We start from the raw sequence: 18,698 nt of genomic DNA, 5'->3' as shown, positions 1-18,698 counted from the left end.
CTCACCCTGGTGAGCTCTCCGGCCGCCACCGATCTTGCTGCCCTGCCCCTCTCTCTCCCATCTCTAGCCCCGCCCACGTACCCTACCTATACAGCCTCTTGTCACGGCAGCTCTCTCGCCTGCTTCAGCAGTTTCCCTGCTGTGATTGTCTCACCTGATGATGGGCGCTTGTGTTGCGATCGAAACGTCGTGATCTATTTTCTACCTACTGACGTTATCTGTCAACCTCGACCTTAGCCTCCACCAACACCATAAATCGCTTTTATTTACGTTGTTTCCATATTTGTCGTCGCACCTTTCAAGAAAGCATCCCCGACGTAAACCAGGGGCACCACAGTGGCAAGATGTGAAATACCTCGCCTAGTATGCAGGAGGTTGTGGGTTCCAATCAACCCTAATGCCTGAAACAGAGCTATATAGCCCAGTGGGCCTTACCTGGTAATAAATATATATTACTATCTCGCAATGCCTTGGCCAGTACAACACTCTTGTGAGTGGATACATTTAGTAATTTTGATGATGTGATGATGGTGGCCATGGAAATGGCGAATCAACTGTGTGTGCGCCAGCCATTCAATAAGGAAACCTTGAGCGGCATCATTGATCGCACCACTAGGCGTGCGTGTGCGTACGCTTGGGTCTTAGCGCGAATGTCTGCGTGTCACACAGTGCAAGTGGAACAGATCAAGCTGCTGCTTCTCCTGGGAGCGAGCATCCACATTCGGGATATTTCCGGCTTCCTCCCCTACGACTGCATCCCACCGGAGAACACTGTGGCACGAGCTGCTCTGGACCCCCGCTCTCGCCATACCGCTCGGCCAACCCAGGACCCCCATACTCACCACACCGCTCAGGCAACCCAGGACCTCCACTCTCGCCACACCACTCCGCCAACCCAGGACCATCGCTTTCGTCACACCGCTCCACCCACCCAGGACCCACGCGCTCGCCACACCGCTCCACCCACCCAGGACCCACGCGTTCGCCACACCACTCGGCCAACCCAGAACCCCCCTACTCACCACACCGCTCCGCCAACCCAGGATCATCGTGGGGAACAGCAACACCCAGCTCGTGCGAGCTCGCTGCGTAGTACCAGGAGGAACGAGCAGAGCACGAGGGGTGAGGATGCACAGGGAAGTGGTGGGTAAGAGGGTGGTGGGCCTGCTTGATGGGGAGGAGGTAGGAGGCCCAGGGCCCAAGTGCGTTGCGTTGGTCGAGTTGTGGAAGGCAGGATCGGTTTGCTTTGCGCTGCAGTTCCACGCACGTATTGTCAGCAGTCGTTAATTGCCAGCAAACTAAGCAAAATAATTCGTGGAAACCAAAACTACTCTCGGGCAACCAGATAATGCCTTTAATCTAAAGATTGTATCATAGGGAAAATCAGACTACCAAGGGGTACTTCCAGTATTTGGGAGCACACAACATAAATGTTATGTAAAGGTGACCGAGCAATGCAGAGAAAGCAATGCACGGAGGATGCTAATATTATGTAAGCGTTCACTTAAGAGTGGCTCTATAGCATGGGTGTTGCGGTGGCAAGATATTAACTCCCTCGCCTAGTATGCAGGACGTCATGATGCCTGTAAATTTAGAGTTTGCATGTTTCCCCATGGTCGCGTGGAAGCCAAGGCTTTTGAGAAGCTGAAGGAGGAAAACTATTAACTAATTCAACTATTTTTTTATTTTACCAGCTAAGGCCCACTGAGCTCTATAGCTATTTTTCATAAGCGACCTGGCCACAAATGAAAGCTCAACAAAGTGGCTTATTGTGCTGAAATTTTTTCAGCCAAATACTGTAAATGCATGTTTCTAAATGTAGAGGGAAAAACCGGAGGACCCAGGGAAAATTCCACCCTACAACTGGGAGAGAGACATGCAAACACCAAATATACAGGGGCAGAGTCGGGATTGAACCCATCACCTGTATACCTGGCGAGGTAGTTAACATCTCGCCACTGCGGCACCCCTTATAGGTGCAATGTGCCAGCCTTCAACGGTGCTTGGGAATAGCCCTTGGCTGCGTGGGCTACACGAGGGATCTTTCTCCATCCTCCACATCTCTGATTAGCACGTTTGTCTATGTACGGTGCGAAAGAAGTTCAATGTACATACCATGTTTCTGCGCAGCGCACAGTAAGAGGCGTTCGCCGGCGAGCAACGCCACTCCTGAGGACGATTCCCTCCGCGAGGCGCTGGAGGAGCTCGCGGGACTGGCAAAGCGCCCAAGTAAACGTCGCTCCCTTGCGCAGCACCCAGCCACCAGGAAGCTGCTGCTGTGTCTCGAGGAACTGCGAGGTGGGGCCTCGGCACTGAGCGTCGTGTACGCGTTTACCCAGGCCTGCACGCCCGCAGCGCTTTCTCTATCTGTCAAATCCTTGCCCCTGTTGCTGTGCTGTGGCTGTGAGACCCTTATCCTATGCCTTGCAGCCCTTCCTGCCCCGGATGTCCCCGAGGCTCGTTTTTGTCATTGTGCTGGGCCCAGTTATTTCAACATGAGCTGTGCTGTGGTGTCGCACTCTCCCTTCTCTCCCGAGTTTCACTTTCTCCTGCCTGACCCATCCACGTCCGCCTTCTACCCTAACATAGTTTTGTTGTTATTTTTTTTTAAACATCTTTGTGTGCGATCACAGTTAGTTCTCGTACGTGCAGAAGGTGTGCCAGGCCTATGTGGCGAAGCCGCCCTGCCCCTCTCTCTCTGTGCGCGTGTGCCGCTGTAGAGGTGCCTAGCGAGGCGCATGGTCTGGTGGGACCCGAGCTTTGGACCGAGCTGCTGAAAGAGCTGCTGAACGCAGGCGACTGGAGGCACAGCCTGATGCTGCTGCGAGGTGGGGCGGCTGCCTTGGCCGCGCAGGCCGACCTGTCGGAGCTTTCCATGCAGACCATGCTCCCCCGGCTCCTGCCCACGCGCGGCTTCAACAGCGCCGGGGTGCTGCTGCAGGCCCTGCTGCACTGTGGGGGTGTGTTACTTGCCGGCACCGCGTACAGGGGGATAGTTTGTTGTCCTTCCCCCGCTCCTCCAATTAGCATGGTTGACTACGTATGGTGCGAAAGAAGTTCAACAAGCATGCATACGTACATACGCTGCTCTCAAGCAACACGTTCGTGTGAATTGCTCTGATTAACACGGGCACGTTCTGCTGAAGGTAAACGTATCGAGTGGTAAACGCGAGTCTCCTGAGAATCATTCGCCTGTGCAGCAGAAGCATGTTCAGCAGAAGGACTGTGCAGCAGAGCACCTGTGCAGCAGAGCACCTGTGCAGCAGAAGGCATGTGCAGCAGAGGGCCTGTACAGGAGACGGTGACACAGCCAAGGCAGGGGGTTTGTAGACCCTTCGTGAAACCCACAAAATAAATTTTGCTTCTACAGTAGACTCTTGGTAATCTGTGCTAATGACGAGGAGGACGGTCACGGATTATTCAAAATCACGGATAATCCTAAAATATTAATTTTCCGCGGATCTATGTCAAAACCACTAATAGTTTCGTAAATTTAAACTCACAAAATAAATGATCGGATAAATCCCTCTAAATGAAGCACAACTGACGATTTCGATTGTTATTCTTTCGATTTATAATGAATACGAACGATTGACCGACCGATGCACGTGCTCGGTGATAACTGCTCCTGCGCAGAAAACTCGGCCCACTAAGTGAATGACAGCAGAGCCACGCCAATCAACATCAAAGCCAGGCCAGTCTGAAAAGCTATGCACTTTTATATCTAGATTGAAAACTAATTTCTTTAGAACTGATTTTTGTGTTAAGTTTATTGTCCTTTCCCCGCATCTCTGATTATCACGGTTTGCTATGTATGATGCGAAATAAGTGCAAGATACATACATACACTGGGTGATTTGGTCACAGAGCATGGAGAGATCATATTTCCAGACCTGAAGTGGGTGAGGCTGGTGCTAGTAGTGTGTTGTGTGCACAGCTTGCAATACTGTGTGGCGTTGGGGACTTGTGCATGGATGTGTGGGTTTGTGTAGGTGAATGCTTGTGGTGCTTGGAAACGTGTGGTGCAGCGTGCGTGTCACCGGTGAAAAGCTGGCCCGGTGACTTATAGAGGTCAAAGTGATAAAAAACCAAGTTCTCAAGTGTAGATGTTTTATGGTCTCGGCCTTATCATCTATATGTATCAGTTTCAGTGAGTGTAAAAGAGCTGCCCACAATTGTGTGGAACAGGAGTCCCTTGAAGGGATCTCAACTGTAGCTCGGTGATCTGTTTTGTGGGCCATTCTCTATCATGCAGTTTACATAAAATTGGAGATATACGACGGCAACAAAATCCAAAGATTTTTACCCTGTGAGTTAAAAACGACATGGGGTTCCAGAGACAAGGCTCGTGGGAGTTTCTGGCTGCATTCACTCATCTGCTCCTGCCTCTTGCTGCTGGCTAAGAAGCCTCACTTCTTGCCGCCAACGGTGCGGCCATGGCGAGTGGGTGAAGCGTGCGGTGGCTGTAAAATCGTACGTACAATGTTGAACTGCTTTTGCGCCGCGCGTAGCCAACCGTGCCAATCGGAGGTGCGGCTGTTGATGTTGCAGTGCGGGTGAACGGGCGCAAGGAGCTGCCGCTGTGCGTGCTGCACGGGGAGATCGCCATCGCGCGCCTGCTGCTGGAGCACGGCGCCGACCCGGCCTGGCTGTCCCTTGTGCACGGGGACACGCCGCTGCATGCCGCCCTCAACATCGCCTGCTCTAGGAGAGGTGCCCCAACCCTACTCCCCCCCCCCCCACACCCCATCCACCCCAACCGTATCCAACAACAGCTTGCAGTCGCGAGGCACTAAATTGCATGACCGCTGTCTCCAGATGCCGCACAATTGGAAGATTTGTAATTGGATACCAAGCGGGCGGGAAGGGATGACGAGGGTGAATCCACCTTCACCCTCGCCCAGCAGAGGGTGACACTGCCTGCCATGCTCGATGGTGACATGGACACAAGGCAGGGAGTCAGCGGGGGGTGGTAGCCCCCAAGTGAGACGTACAAATTGGACTTCGCTTCTCCGCCTGAGAATATTCCCTGCATAACACGACCGTTCTAATGACCGTACCATCGCCGCTGGCATCGTCATGATGTTATGCACTTTGTGCGTGGCCCTTTTGACAATCCACTGCCAGATGAGGGCCTCTCCCATGCAGCGTCAGGTCATGGGCACTGTTTGACCTTGGACCTTGACAACCGTATTTTCGCTGGGAGGACCCGATGAGCTACAAAGCTATGGTTCTGGCCAGGCCGGGGGGGGTTTTGGCAATGAAGGAAGATTTCGGAGGAAATGACATATCTGGATAAATTAATTGCACGTAAACTCGACCACAAGTAAACACAATCGGGCATAAACTCAATCGTGCATAAACTCTTAACAAAACAGAATAATATCCAAATTATACAATTCAAGGGTAAATTACATGAGCAAATGCACAGTTATTAAAGCACAGCTGCCAAAGCACAGTTGGGAGTGTGGCCGAAGTTGACATCAAGCGTGACTTTTATTCGCCCAGTGTTCGAGGCACTGGCGAGTGTGGGTTGGTGAAGGCGGCGGGGAGCATAGACGCGGGAGCATAGAAGCACAGTACAATAAATTTCGATTTCAAGCTTTCGTGACTGCAGGGATTCATCTTCTTGGTTCTTTCGGTAAAGTCACGTAGAAGGGAAGTAATAAAATAATAAAAATAAAACATAATAAAATAATTCTCACGACGTTTCGGCCACAACGCAAGCAGCCGTTCTCAGGTGAAGACCAGGTCTGTCGGGGAGACAGTGTCTGAATGAAACACCACCATGCTTGGAGCGTATATTTAAGCTGGGTTGGAAGGGGGGAAGGGCGCCTTGACAAAATAATTTGCATATCAAGAGGAATTTAGCATATTTATGGGAAATGCAGGTATGTGATTAGTACTACTTGTGAAATGCATAGGAGGTGGGCGGGGGGTTTCAAAGTCATATTATGCCCGTGCATTATGCAGGATTAGCAGCATCAAAGGGAGGGGATAGGGGTAGCATTAATAAAGGGAAGGAATGTTAATAGTATGTAGTTGCAGTAACTAAACCACGTAAAAAAATAAAACTAAAGTATAAACTACATAGTATCATCAGTATACTAAATATACTCTCCAATAAGCTGAGCTACTAACAGAAAGTAATACATTACAATTCTATGTCGCAAAAATTATAATATGCTTCCAGCTAAACTTTTTTCCCTTACATCACACGGGTCTACCCCGTACTATATGCTGCCATAGACAAACCCAACATTAAATTATATACTGTATTACTATACACCACCCTATACCTTAGAATAATACATAGTGTAATATTACACTATGTATTATTCTATCCACCCTACTGTATATCACACTGCTGTATATTCACTATACAATTATGATACTATATATTGCCTTATACATTGTATTAAACATTACAATTTTATACTATTTATTATTATACAATCTGCTATACACTATACCATTGACCGTCAAGTGAAAGATATGCTAATTCTTTTGTCAAGGCGCCCTTCCCCCCTTCCAACCCAGCTTAAATATACGCTCCAAGTGTGGTGGTGTTTCATTCAGACGCTGACTCCCCAACAGACCTGGTCTTCACCTGAGGACGGCTGCTTGCGTTGTGGCCGAAACGTCGTGAGAATGATTTTATTATGTTTTATTTTTATTATTGTATTACTTCCCTTCTACGTGATTTTACCGAAAGAACCAAGAAGATGAACACAGTACAATAGTGGATTTGCCACACTGCCTTCTCCTGACCACCACATCGCAGTCCCGCAGCCGTCTACGACAACCTGGTCGGCATGTTGTTTGCAACCTGGCCCCATTGCAGGCTCAGTCCTACTGAGCTTGCGAGAACCGACGAGATCGGGCGCACTCTGGGCGATTAGTGTAGAGCCGCATTTCAGGACCTGCTTTATATTTTTTTGCACTGTTTTTTTTTCCAGACGAAGAGGGGCTGCACATTCTGAAGTTGCTTTTGGAGAAAGCCCCGAATGTCAATGTGAGGGACGCAGATGGCAACTCCCTGCTGCACCTCGTCTTCTCTTTGCCGCATTCAAAGCACCACAATGAGATACTGCGCTCGCTCGCCTCGTACCGCATCGATCACACGTGCCAAAACAAGGAAGGGAGGCACGCATTCTGGGGCATCAAGCAGAAAGACCCCCGCATGCAGATGTGGAATAGCATGGCCTGCAAGCAGAAAGGCAACAGCAGAAAGGGACGCGACGGCAGGAGACGCAAGCGCCCGCCGGAGCGCAACGGCACGCACGCCAAGACGGAGGCCGGGCCCGAGGCATCCTCTGATTTTGTGGATGAAACAGTCGAGGAGGATGATGATGACGCTGGAGACGACGTGGAAAAAGTGGATGCTCTGAAGAAGGATGTGGTCAGTTTGGCCAGAGATGCTTTGGCCCGAGAAATTGAAGATCTCATTGAAGAATACGATCCTGTGAAGATGCAGACGGCAAAATCTGCGGAGCCAAGGTCTCCTGCGCCAACAGTCACGGAGTCGCCTTTGAGTGTCGCCGAACGCCAAGCTGGCGGAAGCGCCCCGCCGCAGCCGCCGCAGCCTCCGCAGCATACGCCACCGAGGCAGGAGCTTCCGGATGCACTTGATGAAACGTACAGTTTGTCCGACGGTGAAAATGCACGTGATGAGAACAGTGTAGGGGACGATGACGATGGTGACGACAGCGTGGCGGGTCCTGACTTCAACTCGCTGACCTGGGAGATCGAGTGCACCCGCGATGCCCTCAGAATTCTCAACGATAAGAGCCTCCCGCACACCACGAAGAGGAAGATCGTAAGGGTGATTTACTCGCTTGGCAACGGTGACTGGCACCTTCACCGCATCAAGCAAGTGAAAGGCATCGCCGAGTCCAGCGAGATCAGGCTGTTTGAGGCCAGGTTAGACAAGGCTGCCAGGCTGCTTTGGGAATTGGCAATCGACTTTTCGCCACGTTGCAGTGCCGAGCCCGAGAAAATCATCGATTCTGAAGAGTCTACTTCAGGAGAAAAGACTGGAGAAGTCTACAGCGAGATCATCCGCATTTGGGACATTGTCCTTGAGCACAAGCAACTCGACCACAGAATAAAGAGGATAATTTCCTCCTACAACCGCGGGACATCCTGCTTGCTCCACCACAAGCTGAAGGGCATCGAGCGGGCATCGTTCCCCTCGCAGCAGAACGTGCGGCAGAGGTATCCGCTGCTCTTCGTCAAGACCGGCAGCTCTGATGGTGCCCAGCCCGTGACAGCAGAAGCCCGAGATTACTTTCCTCCAGCGAGCACGATGGAGACTGAGTACAACATCATGAAGTTCCACACCTTCAGCACGACCGTGGCGCTCAACGTCCTGCGCTGCCCCGAGCAGACGATCGAATACCCATTCCGCGTGGGAGAGCTGGAGCACGCGGTCATCAACCTGAACCCCACGCCCTTGGAAGCCATCATCCTCATTGGCCGCTCGGGTACCGGCAAGACCACGTGCCTGATGTACCGGCTGTGGAACATGTTCGACAGGTATTGGCAGACGACCACACTCTTGGGAGAGCCGTGGATCCCGAAGGCCGTGCTTCCGCCGCCTCCGTTGCCGGACGACGTGGGAGCCAGGGAGAATGTTGCCCTTGACTGCCCTGTGAAGAACGGCTGTGTAGATGATTCCAGCCGAAAGGGGACGTGTGAGCTGGAACGGGAAGCTTGCCTCCATGCTTCAGAGCGTTTCGAAATTGACCGAGGAAATTATTTATTGGAACCTGGCGCTGAGATCGGTGCCACACAGCTTGTAAGTCAGCAGCCCGAGGAAGGTGCTGCTCCAATTTATGAACATCTTCATCAGCTGTTCGTCACCAAGAACCAAGTGCTGTCTCACGAGGTGCAAAGGAACTTTGTGGAACTATCCAAATCTACTGCCGGCACCCGGCACTACTCGCCCATTAACATCAGCAGCGTGTGCAGGCTCCAGGACGTCAAAGATGATAACTTTCCGCTCTTCTTGAACTCGCGACAACTCCTTCTGCTGCTCGATGCGTCGCTCGCGAACCCGTTCTTTGCCAGGAACGAAGATGGAAGCTTAAAGAAAGCCGTCCATGGGTGGTCCATGGACGACGATATTTTGGACCTCAATAATGCAGAAGACGCGATGGAAGAGGATCCTGACAACGAGGAAGACCACCAGGCGGATATTGGTAAATTTCACGAATCCAAAAAAGAGGACCCCAGAAAGTTTGTGACGTACGAAGTCTTCACAAGCGACATCTGGCCAGCCATGGTGAAGGGGAAGAGCCCGTATAACCCTGCCATGGTGTGGATGGAGATCAAGTCTTTCATAAAGGGCTCCATGGAGGCCCTCAAGAGCCCCAACGGGGTCCTCGGTTTGGAGCACTATAAGGAGCTGGGCCAGAAGCGGGCGCCCAACTTCACCGGGGACCGTGGCGAGGTGCATCAGCTGTTCCGCGCCTACCAGCACGTCAAGTCCCAGAGGTGCTTCTTTGACGAGGAGGATCTGGTGTTCCACATCTACTCTCGCCTCTGCCAGCTCGAGGTCATGCCTTGGTCAATACATGAGCTCTACGGGGACGAGATCCAGGACTTTACGCAGGTGCAAAATCAACCGTGTCGGTGCATGTGTTAAGTCGATCAGAATCAGAACATTTAGTTACACTGGAGGAATCTGATGAACTATAAATCTCTTTTTTACAGATGTTCAGATCTCAGGGCACATTGGGGATGTGTTCCTGATTTTCAGATAAATCAGAAAAATGTGAAAATTGGACCTAGATAAGAAATTCGGACGATCAGAATTGTTTGTTTGAATTCGGATTAATCCAAAAGTATGACGTTACAGGAAATGATGTCACTTCATTTTTTTCTCACCAAAAGTAGCCTCGCGTGGCATTGGGCGATGTCACTTTTGTTCGCACGAAGACGCGTTTAATAATTATTGCTTAATGTTTATCGCCCAAAAATCCTAAAATCCCCTAAATGTTCAAAATGGTAATAAAAATGCAAGAATCCAAAATTCTTGAATCTGAAAAATAACCATTTCTAGACCATGTGCATTGTGCATGTATGGATTGTTGTATTTCACCAAAGTGACCCACAGAGCACCAACCAGGTCCATAACTAAATAACAAGGTAGGGAGGTACAGCACGCCATTAGTGAACATAACCAGGAGCGACGGACCAAAGTGTGAATCAACACTTGAGAATCAAAAAGTGCATGACAAATGTATTCTACAAAATAAAAACGCTGAAATAGACCTGGGCAGGACATCTAGCTAGGATGTCAGGTGACAGACAGGCGAGACTAACGGCAGATTAGAAGGCAAAGGAGAAAGCGGGAGACAACATGATTTGTAGAAGTGAAGGTGAAGAGCGGCCGACACTGGCGGAAGGCGTTTGCCCAACAGCGGGAGGACGTTCATGGTGGAGAGACCACGGCAAAGTGGTGCTGATTGACGAGCACCGTCGTCTGCGACCGCCACCCCCCTTCGCCCCCCCCCCACCACCCCCGTGTCCCGTGTGCAGGCCGAATTGGCGTTGCTCATGCGCTGCTGTGCTGACCCCAATGCCATGTTTCTCACGGGGGACACGGCCCAGAGCATCATGCGCGGCGTGGCCTTCCGCTTCAGTGAGCTGCGCTCGCTCTTCCACTTCGCAAGCCTCCCGCCAGGTGGCGGCGCCACGACGCATCACTCGCGCATTGACGTGCGCAAGCCCAAGCGTCTCTACGAGCTCTGCCAGAACTACCGCTCGCACTCGGGTGAGCGCCCATGACCACGTGCAGATGTGCGCCTGGGGGGCCAGGCGGGAGGCATGCTGAGCCGCTGTCGCTACCATTGAGGTCCGGTCTGCAGACTCTCCGTGGTCCATGGGGCAGAGTCGGCTTGAGTGAGCTGATTGGACTCGGGCTCTGAACCGGTATCTAATTAATCCGCTATATTTTTGGGGAAGGCCCCTTTTTGCCATATACCACCGCCCTTCTGCGAATGCAGCTGGGAGCAAAACTAGTCGGGTTGCTTTCGCAACCATTATTATCCAAAATACATTTCTTTTTTAGGTTAGATTGCGTAAATATGAAAATGTGTCATTAAACCCACCACCACCCGACAGCAAATTGGTAAGGTTTGTCACGTAAACAAAACGTGCCAATTAGTTACAGCACACTTGTGTATTGTAGGTTATAGTAATACTATTAAAAACGCAACAACCTTGGCACAAGTCAAGCCGTGCCTTCTCAGGTGGGACCACAAGTAAAACACTTGGTCTGTTAACCTGTGGCCTACACGATCCCCTCTGTAACCACCACCGCTCCGTCCTCTCCGTGTCCTTGTGTCCTCGCGGCAGGCATCCTGGAATTTGCCTCCAGCATTGTGGACTTGCTCCAGCACTTCTTCCCAGAGTCGCTAGACTGGCTGCCACGGGACCAGGGGCTGTTCCCGGGGCCGCGGCCCATCCTGCTCGACTCGTGCAGCTCCGAGGACCTGGCCATCCTGCTGCGCGGCCACCAGCGCCGCGCCCAGCCCATAGAGTTCGGGGCGCACCAGGTTTGTTTGGGATTGGGCGGTAGAGGTCGGCTTTGTTTGAGTCATCGGTAATCCGCATAAAACCGGTATAAACCGTTTTTACGCACGTGTAGAAATCTGCAGCAGTAAACGGAACCTTTTCAACTTAGGATCTGCCACAGCGGTGTCCTAGGCAGCACACTGGACTTGCAATCCAGCGGTCGTTGGTTCTGGGCACAGCAGCTGTAACAATTGAGCAGGTTTTTAAAATTCCTCCACCCCACTATCCACCCTGCAATATACACAGGCTCACCGCAGTCGGTTAGCAGGTTACGCGTGGTGGGATAAAGTGAGGGGGTACGCCTCCTTCTTCCAAGACGTTAGCTTAGGAGACAATGCCAAATACCCTCTATTGGAGGCCCTTCTGCCAGTAGTGTAATGAGCAATAAAGCAATTGCAGGGCTGCCCCTCTATCTTTTTTCAACCCAGTAACTAGGACAAATGTAACCAAGGGGTGATCTAGGCCGCCGTGCCATTTGTACGTGTGCGCCAATCGGTGCATTCATGACTGACTTAAAAGTTCAATTGGAATCGGTTACTGGTTCCTAGACTTTCATAACCAGTAATCGATGCTTAAACCGGTTAGCGGATTAGTTACCAGTTAGCAATGCCGGTTTGTACGTGTCTTAGCTTTATACTCGCATACGAAGCGCAAGGCACCCTCATTTAAGTAATGGGCCGAACGTTTTGTTAACGAATATCCTCTAGATGTATGTATGTTGAACTTCTTTCGCACTGTACGTGTTAAGATCTAGCCTCACAGTTCCAAACCGAGCCCGTACTCGAGTGTAAGGAGTGCTTCGTGCAGGTTAGGGTTAGTCTACATGCCGCGCATAATATTATCTGCTTGTGAGTAATTACACAGGTAAACACGCACGGCGTAGTGGATAGCAGCTACATCAATTAACGAATACATTAACTGGTTGTGGGCTTCCCCTGGGTCGATTGAGCCTTCAAGGACTATCTTGTGCGGTGTGTAAACATCGCTGGGGAAACAAAGGCAGCCGGGCGTGGTGCTAACCACCACCCCCCTCGTGCTCAGTGCCGGCCCTTTGCAGGTGCTTGCCAATAGCACTTGCCCCAATAGTCTGCGTACGCCACACAGGGTACCTTTGCCTTTTGTGCGTAACAGGTGATCCTGGTTTGTAATGAGAAAGCCAAGGAGCATCTCCCAGAGGAGCTGAGCCTGGGCCTGGTGCTCACCATCTACGAGGCCAAGGGGCTGGAGTTCGACGACGTCCTCCTCTACAACTTTTTCTCCGACTCAGAGGCAAGCTCCCCCATGGCCTCCGCTTGGTGCAATTCCCTATTTACCATCCCACTTACAACAATGACAAACTTACAAGAAACATACCACAACCACCAACTTGTCATCACGAACAATTTACCAAAAACGACCAATTTACCCAAATGACGACCAGCTTGCCATGACGACCAATTTGCCGTAACGACTGGCCACCTCCACAGCAGGTGGCCGGGTGACATTGCAAATCCTGGTTTTAATCAGAATCAGAATCTTTATGTAGACTGCAGGAGGAATCTGATGAGCTATGAAGCTCTACTTCACAGATGTCCAGTCTATTTCTACCTCTTGCACTCTTCAGTGAAGAATCTAGTCCGACTGTCTCGCATTGTCCCACCGACCATTTTCTGCCTTTCTCTTGCCCCCCCCCCTTCTCCTGCTGTATCATTTCCATCATATTTTGAGCTGCGAGCCGCCTTGCATGTGTCCCCAATATGCCACCTTCCGTCCTTGTCAGGGGACTCCTCAGTGATTTCAGCTTGCAGCCATTATGTCCTGGCACATCTTCACCGTCCTTGTGGTCACACCAGCTGAACTCTCTCCGCTCATCTCATTCTCTCGCGGCGTCTCACTTGCATGCATCCCACCACCAATACGACTTGTACCTTCACCCCGGCCGTGTTCTTTATGCCCGCGATTGGCGAGTGCAGGCAACCAAGGAGTGGCGAGTGGTGAACTCGTACGAGGCGCCTGCCCGCAACGATGCCAGCGCCGTGCCCTCACCGCAGCTGCTCCAGGAGGTGTTGCTGGAGGAAGTACTGCCCTGCTCACGCCCTCTCAACTTTGACTCCATTGCCCACAAGGTCGGCTCCTCACTCGCAGTCGCTCGCTGTCTGCCAGCTACCGCTGCACAATGCAAACAAGCAGACGATACCTCTCCTTCATTAATCTTTAAACATTTTTTTTACATAATTAAAAATAAGAAAAGGTTTTACCCTTTTTGGAAATAAAACAGGTGTTAAGATGTTCAAACAACAAATAGATACATTTTGCAAGGCATCAAGTCTGCATTAACCACACGTACTTGTGGCAAAACACGAAAACAAACATCCTCTGATAATAAACACATTGTCTTTGAAACTGATTGTCCGACACCAGAGACCGCCTTTTTCATGGCCTTGTCTCACCACCGGTATTAGACCAGAGAATGTCTAAAGGCGAACAGTACAAAGACAATGCAAGTAACAGAGCACTTATAGCTCAGGTTGAGCAGTATCAACATTTAAACAAAAATGTAAATAGGTTTTACCAGGCAAGGCCACTGAGCTATATTGCTCTTTTTCAGAAGCAGCCTGGCCACAAATGATAGCTCAGTGAAGTAGCTTATGATGTGGATTTTTTTTTCTCAGCCAAATACTCTAAATGCATGTTTCTAAATATTGACCCGGAGAAAAATCCACGTGACCACGAGGAGAACATGCAAACTCCAAATATACAGGTACTAGGGTTGGGATGGAACCCATGACCTTTTGTATAGCAGGTGAGATAGTTAACATCTCACCACTGTGGCACCCACACATCTGTCCTCCACGTGAAAGTACTTCTCACATTCCTTGTCACGCAATGCTGCTCAGATCATGCATTCCAGAGTGCCTTATGGTAGACAGGAAGTTTTTAAAAGTTATTTTATTTTCCATATGGCGGCACAGATCTGTGAATGGGACGTGTCGTCCGGTTATTCATGTCGTTGCTGCTGCACAGTCTATCCCCACCAAGCCTGCTCCACCAACACCGCTAACCGTGCCAAGCGTTCGCCCCCACAGGCCCCCTCCACGGAACCTGACATTCATAAACCCGAGTCGACTTCGGAGCTGCACTTGAACCCTTGTGCACGTGCACACGTTCAGCTGTTTTGTCACTCCGCTGCCGGATGAGGGCCTCCCCATGCCAGGCGAGCTGTGGGGGTGATTTGACCATACTTCACCACGCTGGTCAATGTGGGTTGGTGAAGTCGGGGAGCGTAGACGTGGGAGCATGGAAGTGTAGTATCAGTATAGCAATAGATGCTACACCTCCCTCTGCTGCCCATAACGGAGCTCCGCAGCCTCCAAACACGTGTTATGCATGGCGGTGACACATGGAAGCACTAGCAAGGCCCAAACCAGCTTAGCTTATTATAACTGATGAGATTGAGCATTTTCCAGGCGATTACTCTGTGGCGATTACACGTGGCAATAATCATTGCCCCCGACTGGCAGACTCATGCCTGTTGGCAGGTCAAGTGCTGAGGCACCTTGTGCCCCCAGGGGACAGCTGCCACTGGGAGTGCCCTTTCGAATGTGTTGAGATGAGATGTAAGATTTAAACTGCTCTGGGAAGACCCAGCATACAGGAGGGTGGCACTCTGTCAAACGCAAACCATTGTCATGATCAACATTACTTGATTAAAGGCATTTGAAGAATCCCTGAATCAAAATTGGCGGTTTATTTTTTTATCCTAATGAAAATTGACAAACTAGAATAGTTTGTATAAAAATCTTGCTGATCTCGTCAATGAGCATAAACCATCACACAAACTCCGGTCATCCTCACAGCGGCCTTTGCAGCTGTCTGAAACGCTCTTCCTTCTGATGTTAGGAAGCCACTGAACTATGCACTTTCAATTTAAATTTTAAAAAAAATTCTTTAGAACTTCTTTTTGTGTTTAGTTTGTTGTCCTTCCCATTCACCTCCGATGAGGGTGATTGGCTACGTACAGTGTGAAAAACGTTCAACATACATACGTGTACTGGGTTTTCACAGGCTCGGTTTGTCACACACACTGCAGAGGGTGGTGGCTACAACGAGCGGCAGGGTTTCACTTGCGAGGAGGCTTCGCCGAGGCCATGTGGTGACCCGGACGCGGGCGCCCAGCTCACCGCACCGTATTTCCCCAGGTGCTGATCAGCGAGCTCAAGCACCTGTACACGGCGGTCACGCGCGCCCGGGTCAACCTGTGGGTGTTTGATGACCACAAAGAAAAGCGCACGCCCATGTTCCGCTACCTCGTCAGGAGGAACCTCGTCTCACTTGTCCGTACCACCCCGGGCGAAGAAGAAGGTGGGTGGCGACTCGCGTCACTGCTTCGGCCATAACGCTCCGCCGGCTCTCGAGCCGATCACTCATCCAACTCGCGCACGCACTATCCTACCTCTCCCAAGAGCCTCCATGGATTCAGCCCTGACTACCACTCGTCTCACTCCACGCCCCTCCCCATTCTCCTGCCTCTCCCCTCTCATCTCACTCCCCTCCAAGCACTCACCTACCTCTTCCCTCTCATCTCACCCTACTCATCTCCATGTACTTTCCTGCCTCTCCCCTCTCATCTCACCCTACTCACTTCCATGTCCTCTCCTGCCTCTCCCTTCTCATCTTACTCCACTTTCCTCCAAACACTCTCCTGCCTCTCATCTCCCTTTACTCCTCTCCAAGCACTCTCCTGCCTCTCCCCTCTCATCTAACCCCACTTCCCTCCACGCAACCTCTTACCTCTCTCCTCTCATTTTAAGATTTAGCTCGCTTAACAGCACTTTCCTCAACAGTCTGTTAAGGCTATATGGGAGACCTTTGTCTTTTGTCCTGCAGCCCTGGATGATGGTATCTTTGTGCGCTCTTCCACGCCGGAGGAGTGGAACGCTCGGGGAGATTACTTCTTCAAGCATCGTCGCTGGAAGGTGAGTGCCGAGACAGCTCGCTCTGGACACCTGGGCCTGAGTGTGGCAGTGGAGCCATCGCTTGCAAGTGTTTGTTATTGAATACACGGTTACCTATTTAACTAAACTAAACTTGTTTTATTTTACCAGGGTAAGGCCCATTGAGTTATAGAGCTCTTTTTTCAGAAGCAACCTAGCCACAAATCAAAGGTCAATGCAGTGGATAATCTAGCAGCAAAATACTGTTACGCGTATTTATAAATGTGGAGGCAAAAATCGGAGTACCCAGAGAAAATTCCATGCGACCACGAGGAGAGAGAGACATGCAAACTCCATCAGGGTCAGGATTGAACCCACAACCTCCTGTATCCCAGGCGAGGTTTTAACATCTTGGAACTCAAACCTCAAGCCTTTGGCAGAGGTGACCCACTCAGAACATAGCAGAGATAAACACATTTCCATGGGACCCTTTTGCCAGTTTTCAGATGATAAAAAATGTTTTACCCTTTCTGGCATTATACAGGTGGTGTTAATATTTTAAAACACAAAATAGACACCAGGTTACAAGGAATCACAAATACGTGTGATAATACATGCAAACAAACATCTTATTTCCGTATATGGGTTTATCCACGCAGGAAGTTTCCTCCAGGACAAGGAACCAGCATTATAGCACCAGCCTCTCGTGCGCCGTACAGGCCTTCAAAGGTGCTCGCAAACAGCACTCGCCCAACAGTCTGTTAAGGCTGTATGGGGGGGATCTTTGTCTTTGTGTGCAGGTGGCAGCCAAGTGCTACCACAAGGGTGGGGATGCGGTAAAGGAGAAGCTCGCGCTGGCTCACGATACCGTGCTACGCATGCAGAGCAGCGGATGGAGCCCTCGGTACGGCCGCACCTGCGCCGCGCTGCTCCCTCGCGGCGCCAGCCACGGGCTGCCTTGCTCATGCCGGCACTGGCGCGGAGGATGGGGGTTGGCGCTCGATAGTGAGAAGCGAGTATCGACGGCACCTGAGGAAGAGTGCCTGGGGAAGCCGGTCCGTGCCACCTGTGAGTCGGTCCACGCTTCCCAATCCACATCACCGGCGGCAGTGATGTGGATTTGAAGTGTGGACGCTCACCAAGAATATTTTTGCGAAAGGCACAAAGAAGTGTGCAGAGGTGCATGAGGGGAATTACACTGAGAGACGAAAAGGAAAACGCATAGATCAGAGAATAGACAAAAATCTGAGATGTCATGTTGACCTGAAAAGAGTAAGTTGGCCCGGGTAGAATGCAATGCCGGGAAGGACGACCACCGTGGAGATGGAGCCATGATTACCGGCTTTTGTGCAGGAGCTGTTGAATTGTTGCATTGTTAGACAATGAGGGATGGCGGCGGCTCGGGGAGGTCTTAATTTAACAGTTGATAGAACGTAGCCGGTGATGATATTTTGTTTTGTTTAAACAATGGGACGCACATTACACTGTGGTCTAACTTGCAAGCCTTTGTCACTGCCCATTACTTTAAGGGGTATCTAGCCAGGCATGAGCACCACAGAATGTTGCCGCTTCTCGGCAAATGGCGGCTCTCGGTATGCAACGACGCCCCCCTCTGCTGCTGCTGTGCGCGTGTTGCGAGCAGCAAGGCCCAGGACTACCTTACCCTGGCCAAAACGTACCTCGAGTGTGGCCTGCCCCACATGGTGCTCAAGTGCCTGCAGAACGCAAAGAGCTACCCCCTCTGCGGCAGGCTGTGCGAGCGTCTCGGCAAGGTGAGCCTCCGGCATTACCCCCCCCCCCCATTCCATTACCATCTTTCATCACACGCCTGTAAATGTTATTCATCATCTTGAGTACGTCGCCCGTATTATAAGCTACGACATTGGATCTGCCCCGTTATTGATATCACGACAATTGCAAAGCAAAGCAAGAGGCACGGCCTGAAGGACGTGTGGCTTTTTATCATGTGCTAACTGAGTGTTGCCTATCCCGAGCTGTCTGGCACGAGCTGAAGCCTCGTTAATGATACGGGGTTAGGGCGAAGTGGCCGGGTGGCTCAGAGGTCCGAACGCTGTGATGGCCACCGCTGAGAAGAACTGAATTCTTCGAATCCGGGTTGCAGCCACCTGTGAATAAAGCAGCTTCTCAAGTGTAGCAAGTCGATGGTCTCGGCACGGTCGCCCAATGACTGCACAACAAACA

General features: G+C 50.9%; 1 protein-coding gene across 6 annotated transcripts in view; it reads left to right on the top strand.

Annotated features, from left to right (window-relative positions):
• The window catches only part of TRANK1 (tetratricopeptide repeat and ankyrin repeat containing 1), a 52,566-nt gene that overhangs the window by 20,272 nt on the left and 13,596 nt on the right, over window positions 1-18,698 (top strand). For all 6 annotated transcript variants that reach the window (XM_061566312.1, XM_061566313.1, XM_061566310.1 and 3 more), the window contains 13 exons: window positions 670-1,122; window positions 2,131-2,298; window positions 2,721-2,960; window positions 4,552-4,713; window positions 6,960-9,616; window positions 10,546-10,780; window positions 11,365-11,564; window positions 12,715-12,857; window positions 13,541-13,688; window positions 15,762-15,924; window positions 16,450-16,538; window positions 17,297-17,400; window positions 18,139-18,268. In XM_061566312.1, coding sequence (XP_061422296.1) covers window positions 670-1,122; window positions 2,131-2,298; window positions 2,721-2,960; window positions 4,552-4,713; window positions 6,960-9,616; window positions 10,546-10,780; window positions 11,365-11,564; window positions 12,715-12,857; window positions 13,541-13,688; window positions 15,762-15,924; window positions 16,450-16,538; window positions 17,297-17,400; window positions 18,139-18,268 — 4,892 coding nt within the window. The remainder of the gene's footprint in view (window positions 1-669; window positions 1,123-2,130; window positions 2,299-2,720; window positions 2,961-4,551; window positions 4,714-6,959; window positions 9,617-10,545; window positions 10,781-11,364; window positions 11,565-12,714; window positions 12,858-13,540; window positions 13,689-15,761; window positions 15,925-16,449; window positions 16,539-17,296; window positions 17,401-18,138; window positions 18,269-18,698) is intronic.

This window comes from Lethenteron reissneri, chromosome 36 (assembly GCF_015708825.2).
Source record: "Lethenteron reissneri isolate LAM-NWPU_2019-01 chromosome 36, ASM1570882v1, whole genome shotgun sequence".
In the NCBI taxonomy this organism is placed as follows: Eukaryota; Metazoa; Chordata; class Hyperoartia; order Petromyzontiformes; family Petromyzontidae; genus Lethenteron; species Lethenteron reissneri.
Note: the sequence above shows the minus strand (reverse complement) of the source record. Positions and strands in the feature narration are given on the sequence as shown.